Source organism: Pan paniscus, chromosome 12, assembly GCF_029289425.2.
Source record: "Pan paniscus chromosome 12, NHGRI_mPanPan1-v2.0_pri, whole genome shotgun sequence".
Lineage (NCBI taxonomy): Eukaryota > Metazoa > Chordata > Mammalia > Primates > Hominidae > Pan > Pan paniscus.
Genome location: NC_073261.2, coordinates 25,292,276 through 25,305,391, shown reverse-complemented (window position 1 = coordinate 25,305,391; position 13,116 = coordinate 25,292,276). Strand labels below are relative to the sequence as shown.

The window sequence follows — 13,116 nt, the reverse complement described above, 5'->3', positions numbered from 1 at the left end:
CTGGGAGCTTAAGACCAACACCTAGATTTCTGTGTGAGACTTTTGAAAATTTTTATCTCCTTCTGGCATATAACTCGCGGGTGCACAGACACACCGGGAGAACACCATACCTCATTTACGTGATTGCTACAATTTGATGTGTGTGTTTAATAATTAATAGTGAACATGTTAACTGACTTTCAAATAGTGGCTTTGGAGTCTTGGGGTTCCTCAGAGGTGACTCAGGGACCATCCTGGATGGTGGAATGGAAAATTGGAGAACATGGGAGCTGGGTTCCTGGATCTTCCCTTTCACCTCACTGCTCCCACCCCCTCCACATACCACAACTAGAGCCACACTGCTTTTATCCATGTTGTATGTTGAGGACTCACATAACATTTTATTTAACAGAACAGAATACTTCCGAGGAGGTCATGGTTTAGATACAATGAATATAATTCTCTCTAGCCAGTTTAAACAGAAATCATTACAGAATTATTTAGAGAGATGAAGAAACCGACTCTAGGCTCCTCTTCCAGGGATGTCTTCCAAAGTCATATGAAAAACCTGGGCTGCCAAATAGAGCTGTTGATCTTGCCACAACCAGAAAGAAATCTGTGCAACCAGGAAGCTCTTGCTGCAGCTGCCAGCTCCGGAAACAGACAGGCTGAAGTCTAAGTTGACTGAGAGCCATCTAATATGGAATTGTTGATTGAGAAGGCCAGTTGTGCACCTAACTGAGACCGCCAGGAGCAGCAGCTTTGAGTGGCAGTCTTAACAGGAGGTGAGGCTGGGCACTGCCATTCAAACATTGGCAGAAATGGCACTGCAGGCGCCACCTTCTGATCGAAGCCTTTTGCTTTAGATGTTCTCCAAGTGAACACTATTAAGATGAGAGATGAGACAATAGCAGAGCACAGAGGTCAGTAAGTCAATGCCTTAGGCCTAGAGTTTTCTCTAGAAGAACATTTGGCTCTGGTTACTTGCACATGGGCCTGACGAGAAACCATCTTGGTCATAGGGTGACCTTGGAAAGAAACAGACTAAGGCCACTTATATTGGGTTTTATACCACTTACAACCAGACTTAATATGGACAAATATAAACTCCAAAACATGCCTTAGAAACAATGCCCTCTATAACGAAACTGACTTTAGAATAATTATCTCAAATGGCCTGTGAAAATGAATGAACGAATGAATGGCTTTTTAGAAATAGGTGTAGCAAAAGAATTAGCTTTAAAACTTTCAAGATTCTGTTACATTGTTTATTTCTCTCAGTGATCATGTGCACTGTGTACAGAATGAAATTAAAAGATGAATGAAGGTGTTACTAAGATATGATCCATAACTGGCTTGCATTTTTTAACAAATATACATGAAATTAAGCATTTCTATGAGAGCTGTCCTCTTGGAAGTAAGCATGTAAGCAGATCACACACTTTCTATAATGATTTTCTTGAATCAAACCACTTTTAAAACTATGTCTTTAGAAACTCACAAACCAAGGCACAAAATAGCCAATACCCTTACATTTTCATTCTTTAGTCATGTATTTTTGAAATTACCAAAGTCACTTGAGGTAAGGTTGAAGAGTAATGGTGATAACCAAGTTGATTTTTTTAAAATCAAAAGCAAGGTGTGATGTTAAAGTTACATTTGTTTTCTGCAGTGAGTTGCAAACCAGTTACTGACTTTTCAAGTTGTTTCTCTTGATTTTCAGTGTTATCATATTATTACATTCAAATTGTGAAACTTAGAAAAAGTATGGCCAAGAGGGAATTCAAGTTTATATTAAGCAAAGAGAAAAAAAGAGAGCACTTGGCTGCTTTAACTTTACATTTTAAAATGTTTATTATGAAACATTTGAAACATATGGAGAAGTAGAAGGAAATATGCAACAAATATTCATATATCTACAATCCAGACTCAAAGATTGTTAACATTTTCCCATATTTAATTTATCCCTGTCTTTTTTTCATACTGGATGTTTTTGTTGTAGGTTTCGTGCATCATGATGACATTACTCTTGAATACTTCCGCATGCATCTCCAGTAAATAGGTGCTTATCTTCAAAATCACGATTGCCAACATTTAACAAAATTAACAATCATTTTCTAACACTAAAATTGTCTATTTTGGGCCATCTTCAGGTTGATTCCTAAGTTCTTTTGACTCCACTGTAGTATTTTTGATCATTTCCTAATTTTGTTGTTGTGATTTTCTGATATGGGAAGGTGTTCCAGGCTTGTTCTTTTCTTAGTCCCGGACAAAGCCATTTCTCTAAGGAGCCATGGTTCCTTTCAGTGAGAAATTGTTTTCAGAGACCACAATTTGGGTCTAACAGTTGCACCCTCTTAACTGAGTTCATCAATGTTTCTAGGCTTTCTAAGTAGATATAATAAGGAAATACATATACATCCATAAAATGAATTATAAATTAATACTGAAAATCCAATTTAAATTTAGGACCGCAGGTTTTACTTAGCCTCATCAACTTTACATTGGAATCACTGCCACGCAGAAAATTCCAGTTCCCAATGGCATCAACGTAATTGTTAATTTGCTTTATCCCGCAATGTACATATATCCAAAAGGCATATATTTCGGAAGAATTATAATACCAACACATCCTTTAATATTTTGTTTCCTAAAAATAGTTGAAAACATTTTTGTACTGTTTTATCCCTTGAGAATATTTCACTAGAATATAGAGTCATCATTGTATTCTAAAGTTATTTGAAATTATTCCGCCCTCACTCGTCCCCCGCGCGTCGCCGCTCTTCGGTTCTGCTCTGTCCGCCGCCGTGGCCCAAGCTGACATCGCGCTGATCGGATTGGCCGTCATGGGCCAGAACTTAATTCTGAACATGAATGACCACGGCTTTGTGGTCTGTGCTTTTAATAGGACTGTCTCCAAAGTTGATGATTTCTTGGCCAATGAGGCAAAGGGAACCAAAGTGGTGGGTGCCCAGTCCCTGAAAGAGATGGTCTCCAAGCTGAAGAAGCCCCGACGGATCATCCTCCTGGTGAAGGCTGGGCAAGCTGTGGATGATTTCATCGAGAAATTGGTACCATTGTTGGATACTGGTGACATCATCATTGACGGAGGAAATTCTGAATATAGGGACACCACAAGACGGTGCCGGGACCTCAAGGCCAAGGGAATTTTATTTGTGGGGAGTGGAGTCAGTGGTGGAGAGGAAGGGGCCCGGTATGGCCCATCGCTCATGCCAGGAGGGAACAAAGAAGCGTGGCCCCACATCAAGACCGTCTTCCAAGGCATTGCTGCAAAAGTAGGAACTGGAGAACCCTGCTGTGACTGGGTGGGAGATGAGGGAGCAGGCCACTTCGTGAAGATGGTGCACAACGGGATAGAGTATGGGGACATGCAGCTGATCTGTGAGGCATACCACCTGATGAAAGACGTGCTGGGCATGGCGCAGGACGAGATGGCCCAGGCCTTTGAGGATTGGAATAAGACAGAGCTAGACTCATTCCTGATTGAAATCACAGCCAATATTCTCAAGTTCCAAGATACCGATGGCAAACACCTGCTGCCAAAGATCAGGGACAGCGCGGGGCAGAAGGGCACAGGGAAGTGGACCGCCATCTCCGCCCTGGAATACGGCGTACCCGTCACCCTCATTGGAGAAGCTGTCTTTGCTCGGTGCTTATCATCTCTGAAGGATGAGAGAATTCAAGCTAGCAAAAAGCTGAAGGGTCCCCAGAAGTTCCAGTTTGATGGTGATAAGAAATCATTCCTGGAGGACATTCGGAAGGCACTCTACGCTTCCAAGATCATCTCTTATGCTCAAGGCTTTATGCTGCTAAGGCAGGCAGCCACCGAGTTTGGCTGGACCCTCAATTATGGTGGCATCGCCCTGATGTGGAGAGGGGGCTGCATCATTAGAAGTGTATTCCCAGGAAAGGTAAAGGATGCATTTGATCGAAACCCGGAACTTCAGAACCTCCTACTAGACGACTTTTTTAAGTCAGCTGTTGAGAACTGCCAGGACTCCTGGCGGCGGGCAGTCAGCACTGGGGTCCAGGCTGGCATTCCCATGCCCTGTTTTACCACTGCCCTCTCCTTCTATGACGGGTACAGACATGAGATGCTTCCAGCCAGCCTCATCCAGGCTCAGCGGGATTACTTCGGGGCTCACACCTATGAACTCTTGGCCAAACCAGGGCGGTTTATCCACACCAACTGGACAGGCCATGGTGGCACTGTGTCATCCTCGTCATGCAATGCCTGATCATGCTGCTCCTGTCACCCTCCACGATTCCACAGACCAGGACATTCCGTGTGCCTCATGGCACTGCCACCTGGCCCTTTGCCCTATTTTCTGTTCAGTTTTTTAAAAGTGTTGTAAGAGACTCCTGAGGAAGACACACAGTTTATTTGTAAAGTAGCTCTGTGAGAGCCACCATGCCCTCTGCCCTTGCCTCTTGGGACTGACCAGGAGCTGCTCATGTGCGTGAGAGTGGGAACCATCTCCTTGCGGCAGTGGCTTCCGCGTGCCCCGTGTGCTGGTGCGGTTCCCATCACGCAGACGGGAAGGGTGTTTGCGCACTCTGATCAACTGGAACCTCTGTATCATGCGGCTGAATTCCCTTTTTCCTTTACTCAATAAAAGCTACATCAGACTGAAAAAAAAAAAAAAAGAAATTATTCCTCTTATTGTGGTTTTGTCAGTTAAACATATTTATTTGTTTTGTTCTGATATTTAGGAATTGATTTTTAAAATTTTATTTTGTTTTATAATAGGGCAAAACATTTTTCAAAATGATGTTGGTTTATCCTTCTATATTTTTATATAAGTAAATATTCATGCATATTTATTTCTTGTCACCTCTCACAGACAAATAGTAGAGATAAACAGTAGATATTATATACAATTTCTCCCCTTGATTTTACCACTTGATAATATATTCTAGAGATCACTCCATAATTGTACATGGAACTATTTCTGATAAATACTTTTCTAATACAGATACATGGTATACCATTGTGTGGCTGTACTATAGTTTATTCAATCAGTCCCAAATATTTCCAGTCTTCTGCTCTTACAATTTATGTTACAAAGAAGTCTTATGCATGCATACTTCATGCTTTTTCCTTAGAATATTTTTGGGATATTAGACATAGGATTGCTGGGTCAGAGGGTAATACACATGTAGTTTTCCTCCATATTGCCCAATTCATCTTCACAGGGGTTGTAACATTTTGTATTCTTATCGTCAATGTCTTGGAGTGCTTGTCCCTTAGCTTTGGCCCATTTCTCTACAGAGATTTTGATCTCTTTCATTACCATTGTGAGAAGGTTTTTACATGGTAGACATATTAAGACTTTGTGATGTAAATTGCAATTGTTTTCCAGTTTTTCTTCTTTGCTTTTAGATTTTAAAAGAATTAATCTATTCTTTCAATACAGATATGGACTCATTTTTCACTTTAAATCTTCAATCCATTTGGAATTTATTATGGTGTTTCGTCTGAGAAATGGATCCATTGCATTGTTTTCATATGTCTGTGTATTTATCATAACACCACTTCTTAAAAAGGTCATTTTTTTACCCACTAACATAAGATGCCCATTTAATGTCTATTCAATTTCCATATCCTATTAGACCTAGTTCTGGACCATCTATTCTGTTCCATTCGTTAATGTGTTTTAAATTGACACATAATGATTGTACATATTTGTGGGGTACACTGTATGTTTTGATACATGCTTACATTATTAAAACTGAAATCAGGGTATTTAGCATATCCATCACTTCACACATTTATCGTCTTTGTGATCAGGACATTTAAAACCCTCTGTTCCAGCTATTTTTAAATCTATAATACCGTCTTGTTACCATAGGCACCCTATGTGCAATGAAACACCAAAATTTACCCCTCTTAACTGTACTTTTGTACCTATAGGCCAATTTCTCCCTATCCTTCTGCTTCCTAGCCTGTGGTAACCACTATCCTAACTCTCTACTTCTATGTGTTCAACTTCTTTAGATTCCATGTATGAGTGAGATAATGCGGTATTCATCTTTCTGTGCCTGGCTTATTTCACTTAATATAATGTCCTCCAGGTTTATACATGTGGCAAATGACAAGATTTCTTTTTGTTAATTGGATACATAATATTTTACTGTGTATACATACTCCATTTCCTTTATGCATTCATTCACTGATAGACACTTCGGTTGATTCCATATCTTGGCTATTGCAAATGGTGTTGCAATAAACATGAGAGTGCAGATATCTCTTTAACATACTGATTTCATTTTGTTGGAGGGATATATACTCAGCAGTGGGATTTCTGAATTATATGGTAGTTCTATTTTTTAATTATTTGAGGAATCTTAATACTATTTTCCATAATGGCTGTACCAATTTACATTCCTACCAACAGTATATAAGAGTTTCCCTTTCTCCCTGTTTGTACCAGCATTTGTTATTTTTTTATCTTTTTGATAATTGCCATTTTAATTGAGGTGAGTTTTTATCTCTTTGTAGTTTTGACCTGCATTTTCCTAATAATTAGTGATATTGAACATTTTTTTAATATACCTGTTGACCATTTGTATGTTATCTTTTGAGACATAGATATCCAGATATTTTCTCCACTTTAACAGTATTAATTCTAATCCGTGAACATGGAATACCTTTCCAATATTTTGTGTGGTCTTCAATTTTTTAAATCAATGTTTTATAGTTTTAAGTGTGGAGATTTTTCGCCTCCTTGGCTAAATCATTACTAAGTATTTTATTTCTTTCGTAGCTATTGTAAATGGGATCGTTTTCTTGATTCCTTTATCAGACAGTTTGCTATTTGGGTGTAAAAATGTTATTGATTTTTGTATGTTGATTTCATATCCTGCAACTCTACTGAATTTATTAGTTCTCACCATTTTTTAGTGAATTCTTTGGCATTTTCTATACATATTATCATGCTGTCTAATAAACAGGGATAATTTCATTTCTTCCTTTCCAATTTTGATGCCTTTTACTTATTTCTCTTGCTTGTTTACACTGGCTAGGACTTACAGTACTACATTGAATAGAAGTGGTGAAAGTGGGCATCCTTATCTTATTCCAAATCTTAGAGAAATTTTTTCAATTTTTTCCCATTCAGTATGATATTAGTTGTGGGTTTTTATATATGGCTTTTATTGCATTGATGTGGGTTTTATATATGGCTTTTATTGCATTGTCATACCTACACCTTCTGTTCCCAATTTGTTGACAGCTCTACCATGAAGGAATGTTAAATTTTGTCAAATGCTTTTTTGGCATCTATTGGAATGATCATACAGTTTTTGTCCTTCATTCTGTTAATGTGATACATCATGTTTATTGATTTCCATATGTTGAAACATCCTCACATTCCTGGATTAAATCCCACTTGATAATGGTGAAAAATCTTTTTAATGTGCTGTTGAACTCAGATTGCTAGTATTTTGTTGAGGGATTTTGCATTTATATATATCAGGAATATTGGCCTGTAGTTTTCTTTTTTCATTGTGTCCTTGTCTGGTTTTGGTATCATCGTAATGCTTGCCTTGTAGAATGCGTTTGAATGTATTCCCTTCTCTTCAATTTTTAAATAATAGTTTTAGTAGAATTGGTGTTATTCTTTAAATGTTTCATAGAATTTAGTAATGAAGCTATCAGCTCCTGGGCTTTTCTTTGATGGGAGACTTTTTACTGATTTAATATTATTACTTGTTATTGATTCTTCAGGTTTTCTGTTTCTTCATGGTAGGTTATATGTGTCCAGAAATGTATCCATTTTTTCTAGTTTATCCAATTTGTTGGCATATAATTGTTCACAATAGCCTCTTACAATCCTTTGTATTTCTATGGTATCGGTTATAACATTTCCTTTTTTGTCTCTGATTCTATTTATTCTAGTTTTCTCTACTTTTTTTCTTAGTTAATCTGACTAAATAAATGTAACAGACATTTCCAGAACATTCCATTCAACAGCTGCATAATATAGATTCTTCTCAACATGGGACATTCTCTAGGATAGAACATATATTAGGCCACAAAACAAGTCTTAAAAAATTTAAGAAGATTAAAATCATATCAAATATCTTTTCTGAGCACAATGGTATACAATTAGAAATCAATACAAGAGAATTTTCAAAAACTTTACAAACACATGGAAACTAAACAACATGTTTAGTGTTTTTTTAAAACATAAGTGTGTGTTTATTTTTGTTCAAAACCTTTTCTGCAACTTTGGAGGTGACCATATAGTTTTAGACCATATAGACCATTCATATTCCATAGAGAATGTAAATGTTTTCATAATATCAAACCAACTTTGCAGTTCTGCAATCCTAATGAATTTTAAAAATATGTATTTTATGTGCTAATATTTTATTTAGAACTTTGTATATATACTTCTAAGTAAGATTTGTCTGTAGTTGTGTGTATGTGTGCAAAACCTTTGCCATAGCATCCCATTATTAAATATTAGTAGACAGTGAAAAATCCTTACATATTTAAGAAAATCCTTTACTGTGAAAGGCCATGATTAACAAATAACAAAATGGAACTTGGAGATAACAGAGATAAGCCAAAGGAAAAACATATTTAAAGAACAAACTTTAATATTTTCAGAGAGACAAGAAAAGATATTACATCAGAGCATAATAAAGATGAGTTGGAAATTAGAAATGAATTAGCTAAAGTGGAAAAGACAATAACAGGGTTGGAGGATAATGAAGTGTTACCCAGAATGTAAAACAAGGAGCTAAATAAATGAAAATAGAGAAAAAATAGAAGAATTTGCAAATTAGTCTAATAACATTTTTGGAAATAAGAAAGCATCTCAAAATAGAATGATATGAAGCTCCAGATTGAAAGAGCCCACCAATTAATTACTCAGCAAAATGGAGACAGAACTGCCTTAACATTTTGGAAGAAAATATTATGTATTGCCTAAATTTCTCTACTGAGTCAAACAATTATTCAAATATGAGGGTAAAATAGATATTTTCAGACAAGTAAGGCCTCAAGATATTTCCTGCCATGTCCCTTTGTCTGAGATCTCCTGGAAGAAGCGGTCCTCCATAAAGGGAACATATAGTACTTTGGGCTTCAGGGAAACGGAATCCAGCTAAGGAAAATGGTGGAAGGCATCTCCAGATCTCCAGACTGATGATAAATGGAAATCCAATGCTGGAAATTGTGCATTTGCCATATTTAAGCAGAAGAGCAAGTTCTAGGTAGATGGTCTTTAGGAAGGAGATTTCCTAATGTGTTGAATGCATTGAAAATGCATTAATGTGTTGAATGCATTGAAAATGCATTAATGTGAGAATGCATTAATTTTCTACTAGAAATACATTTCTAGTGGAGAATTTAAAAACATATTAATGAAAGATATAAAGAAATTTAACTAAATGAATAAAAATAATTTTTTGTACTATTCAAGGACTGATAATGAATAATAATAGAATTTAATTTGGAAAATGCAAGAAGGGGATCATTGAAAATTTGATAGGATCAGTGTAAATTTCTTTTGTTACTAAATGAGTGCTGGAATTTGAATATTTTGGAAAGTAAGTTGGGTGATAGGAGGTAATTGCCAAGGGAGTGGGTTGCTTTCAATTGGGAATATAGAGGCATAGCAATTATTAGCAATGACAAGTCTAGGTTATGATTACATGAATAAATAGTGAAGTAAGGATGGAATACAAGAGCTTTAGAGGAGAGGAAGTCAAAGAACTGAGAGACGGGGATGTTAAACGGATCATCTATATCAATGCTAATACCAAGAATCAAAGCAGGAAGAGTTCTGAAGAGTAAGAGTAAGCCCAGAACTAAACTCTTCAGGGAATAAAGCAGAGTGTCCCAGGGCTTTGTGGATGACTGCAACAAGTAGGGATACTGGGTGGGATAGCCCAAGGACATGATATTTGAGGCTGGGGGTCCTTAGGGAGGAGGGAGGTACAGTGGCTGGAAACCAATGGTACCTGGAGTCGGGGAGGGAAAACAACCACCATGTAAGTGAGCTGCTAGAGAAACTATGTCCTGAGGGGAGAGTCAAGCAGCAGGTTGTGGGGGACAGACGATTGAAAGTCTAGAGAAGAGTGTGAAAATATTAGAGCTCATCGCCTTCACCATCTACACGTAAGGTTTAAAAAAAATTAATGAAAATTCAGTGAATTATCTCGAGAAGCCATCCTTCAGTCCTCAGGTTGGCTAAGAGCTCCTCTCCTGTGGTCTGCTGTGTATCTTTGTCTAGCATTACAGTATAAGAAGTGACCTTTAGAGGTTCTGCTCCCTCAACTCAACTGTTAACCCTTGAAGGACAAAAATCATCTCATATTCATCTGTAAGATGACAGTTCCCAGTGAGAAAAGAAAAAGAGTTCAGAGCAGCATGAGCCATGTGAGGTATGCAAAGTTTATCAGGCCCAGAGAGACATAAGTATGAGACTAAAGTCATGGCCTCTCTCCACCCATGCCTGGTGGCATCTTCCTGCCCCCAAGCATGACTAATTCAAGCCAATTAGGCCTTCCCGCTTTATGGTTGGAGGTCAGGCTCGCATCCATGGCATAGACAAGATCTAGGGAACTCAAAGGTTACCGACAGCAGGGGAAAGGCAGCGCATAGGTAAATGCGGACAGTTCCCACTCCCAGGCCCCCTGTTAACATGGGTGAAAAGCTGCATTGGCACCCACGGGTTGCACCCTGCTGAGGTCACTAGGACTTGGGAATATAAGGATGGAAGAAAGAAAAGGGGATGCTTCTTTCTCTCCCTCACATACCCCAGGTATTCGCTGGGAAGATAAAGAAACTAGGGATGCCTTGTTCCCTTCTTTCTAGATGGGTAACCAATCATCTTCAGCGTGTGTTTCTCTCAAATGCCTCCTGAATCACTGGGATTCCTTTGAGGAAAAAAGAAAAAGCCTTCTTTCCCCTTTTGCCTCCTCTGTCCTCTCTTCACAGATGGGTAATTGTGTCCCCATATCACAGGACACTCCCCTTGGGTGCACCCCCCCAAACAGGGAAAACTTAATTACCCCAAACCTTAAGCTGCTTGGCTTAAAACCGAGCTCAGGGGAAGGGAACCCAGAAGTCTGACATGCCGGCAAAAGGATAAAAGTTTTTACCAGTCGGACTTCTGGCTTCCCTCTCCCTGTACAAACGATTGAATGGATGATAAAATCACTGTTTATATCCTCTGTGAAGTTTGGATTAACGGAAAAAAGAATTTATGAGGTCAGTCTTAAGCTGTAACCAATCTGGTGTGCTTTGCGTGACTTTCTATATGGTTCTGCATGAAGAGGAATACCTTAGGATAGAATATGGGCCTAGGACCCCATAAGCCTACTGTTCAAGCCAGCCAGGCAAATGGTCAGCAACCAGCTTCGGGTCTCCATCTTGTTTTATGTTCTTGGGAGTTTGACATTGTAACCATGTGGCAATACTTTGTTTTGGTCTCTGCCATTTTATAACGGCAGCCTGGGTTCAATTCTGGCTTAGGGAATGAGTACTTTCTGGTTAATATCGTGTGACTTTTACCATTTGCTGATTTTCTTCCCCTCTGTGAACAACTTCTAGCTTCCTTTCTTAAATCTTCCTTTCTCAGAGTCACCTTTAAAGATTGCAGATTTTGTAAAAACTGCTTACCACTACTTTGAAAATACCTCATACACTCACAGTTAAGTCATAACCTTAGTTGAGGCTTGTTGGTTTCATCTGTGAGGTTACTTTCCATAAAGTTCAAAAGCCAGAAATATTGGCCGCGTGGCCTGGCTAAAGTCGGTTAACAGGGGACTTAAAAAGACTTTCTTAAAGAGTGCTCAGCTTAATTAAAAGTGGATATCCGAGGTATTGGTATATTTAAAAGGCCTTTTTTTTCCCCTTGGATCTTGTTTTTCTGGAAAAAGGCTTTTTCTTGGTCAACTGAATTATTTTTCTCCATTTAGTCTTGCCATTCTCGGTGCACGCATGAGAGGCCCTAAGATAACTTGTGAGAGCATGGGACTCCTTGGGAAAAACAGAGAAGGTGCTACAGACCCCATTTTGGGAAGAAAGCTCTGTTTTCCTTATGGAACCCCAGAAATTAAAAACAGATAAGTCCCTCCCAAAATCTGTTTTTGTTTTCCAGCTATGCCTGTTTCTTGGGCCCTGAAAACTGCATGCTTTCCTAGCCCTGCTTCTTGAAGGACTCCACCTTGAGGCCAATGACCCAATTAGGAGATAGGCAAATGAAAAAATCTTTTTTTGTTTTTGAAACAGCATCTTGCTCTGTCACCCAGGCTAGAGTGCAATGCTGCAGTCTCTGCTCACTGCAACCTCTGCCTCCCGGGTTCAAGCGATTCTCCTGTCTCAGCCCCCCGAGTAGCTGGGATTACAGGTGCACACCAAAACACCCAGCTAATTTTTGTATTTTTAGTAGAGATGGGGTTTCACCATGTTGGCCAGGCTGGTCTCGAACTTCAGACCTCAAGTGATCTGCCCGCCTTGGCCTCCCAAACTGCTGGGATTACAGGCATGAGCCACTGCGCTCGGCTCCAAATGAAAACTCTTACAACTACTGGATCTTCTTCTGTCTGTCTGTGTAATCATATGTGTTATGTGTGTGATGGTTATATAAAACAGCTCTAATTCATTGACCTAAAGAAAAATAAACACTTAGATCAAATATTTTTCAAGGAGAAACAAAAGCTGTAATGCCTTTTAGTTCATGTGACTTTAATCTTTGAAGCATAAAAACAGTTTTAAAGATAATTGGTAAAGTGCAAATATCTTCATATGTAAATATATGGTCTAAATTATGTGGGTCAGATACTAGGTTTGCTAAATGTTTTAAGGTTATAAACTACTTTTTTAGCTTTTGAGAACCATTTGATTTGTATACTTTACAATTTGGGAAGGCTTGTGGACATATGGAATTGCCCACCCCTTTAACTATGCTGGAAAGAGTAAGACCTTATCTGTGACTAGAACATAATTAAAATAACTTACCAGAGGCCAGTCTGAGGGCTCCAGTGCCCGAGTAGAGGCAGCAGGTGGCTCCCAAGGCCTGGGCCAGCCGGCCTCCTTCAGTCTGCAGGCCACGCCCTTCTTCCTGCTGCTGTCCAGTTGTCTTTTGACTGCCACAT

General features: G+C 38.8%; 1 protein-coding gene across 2 annotated transcripts; it reads left to right on the top strand.

The window, feature by feature from the left end:
• Positions 1–2,732: 2,732 nt before the first annotated feature.
• Positions 2,733–4,638, top strand: LOC100994285 (6-phosphogluconate dehydrogenase, decarboxylating-like). Of its 2 annotated transcripts, XM_014343905.4 has the most exons (2): positions 2,854–2,946; positions 3,015–4,238. In XM_014343905.4, the coding sequence occupies exons 1-2, from the start codon at positions 2,854–2,856 to the stop codon at positions 4,236–4,238; spliced, it is 1,317 nt and encodes a 438-aa protein (XP_014199391.1). The 2 variants fall into 2 exon arrangements, with proteins under 2 accessions (XP_014199390.1, XP_014199391.1); XM_014343904.5 differs by having other exon boundaries at positions 2,733–4,638.
• The last annotated feature ends 8,478 nt before the right edge of the window (positions 4,639–13,116 follow it).

What these genes read in the sequence shown, in the direction of transcription:
- LOC100994285 (XM_014343904.5), top strand. Translation starts at nt 2,826, where the DNA reads ATGGGCCAGAACTTAATTCTGAACATGAATGACCACGGCTTTGTGGTC.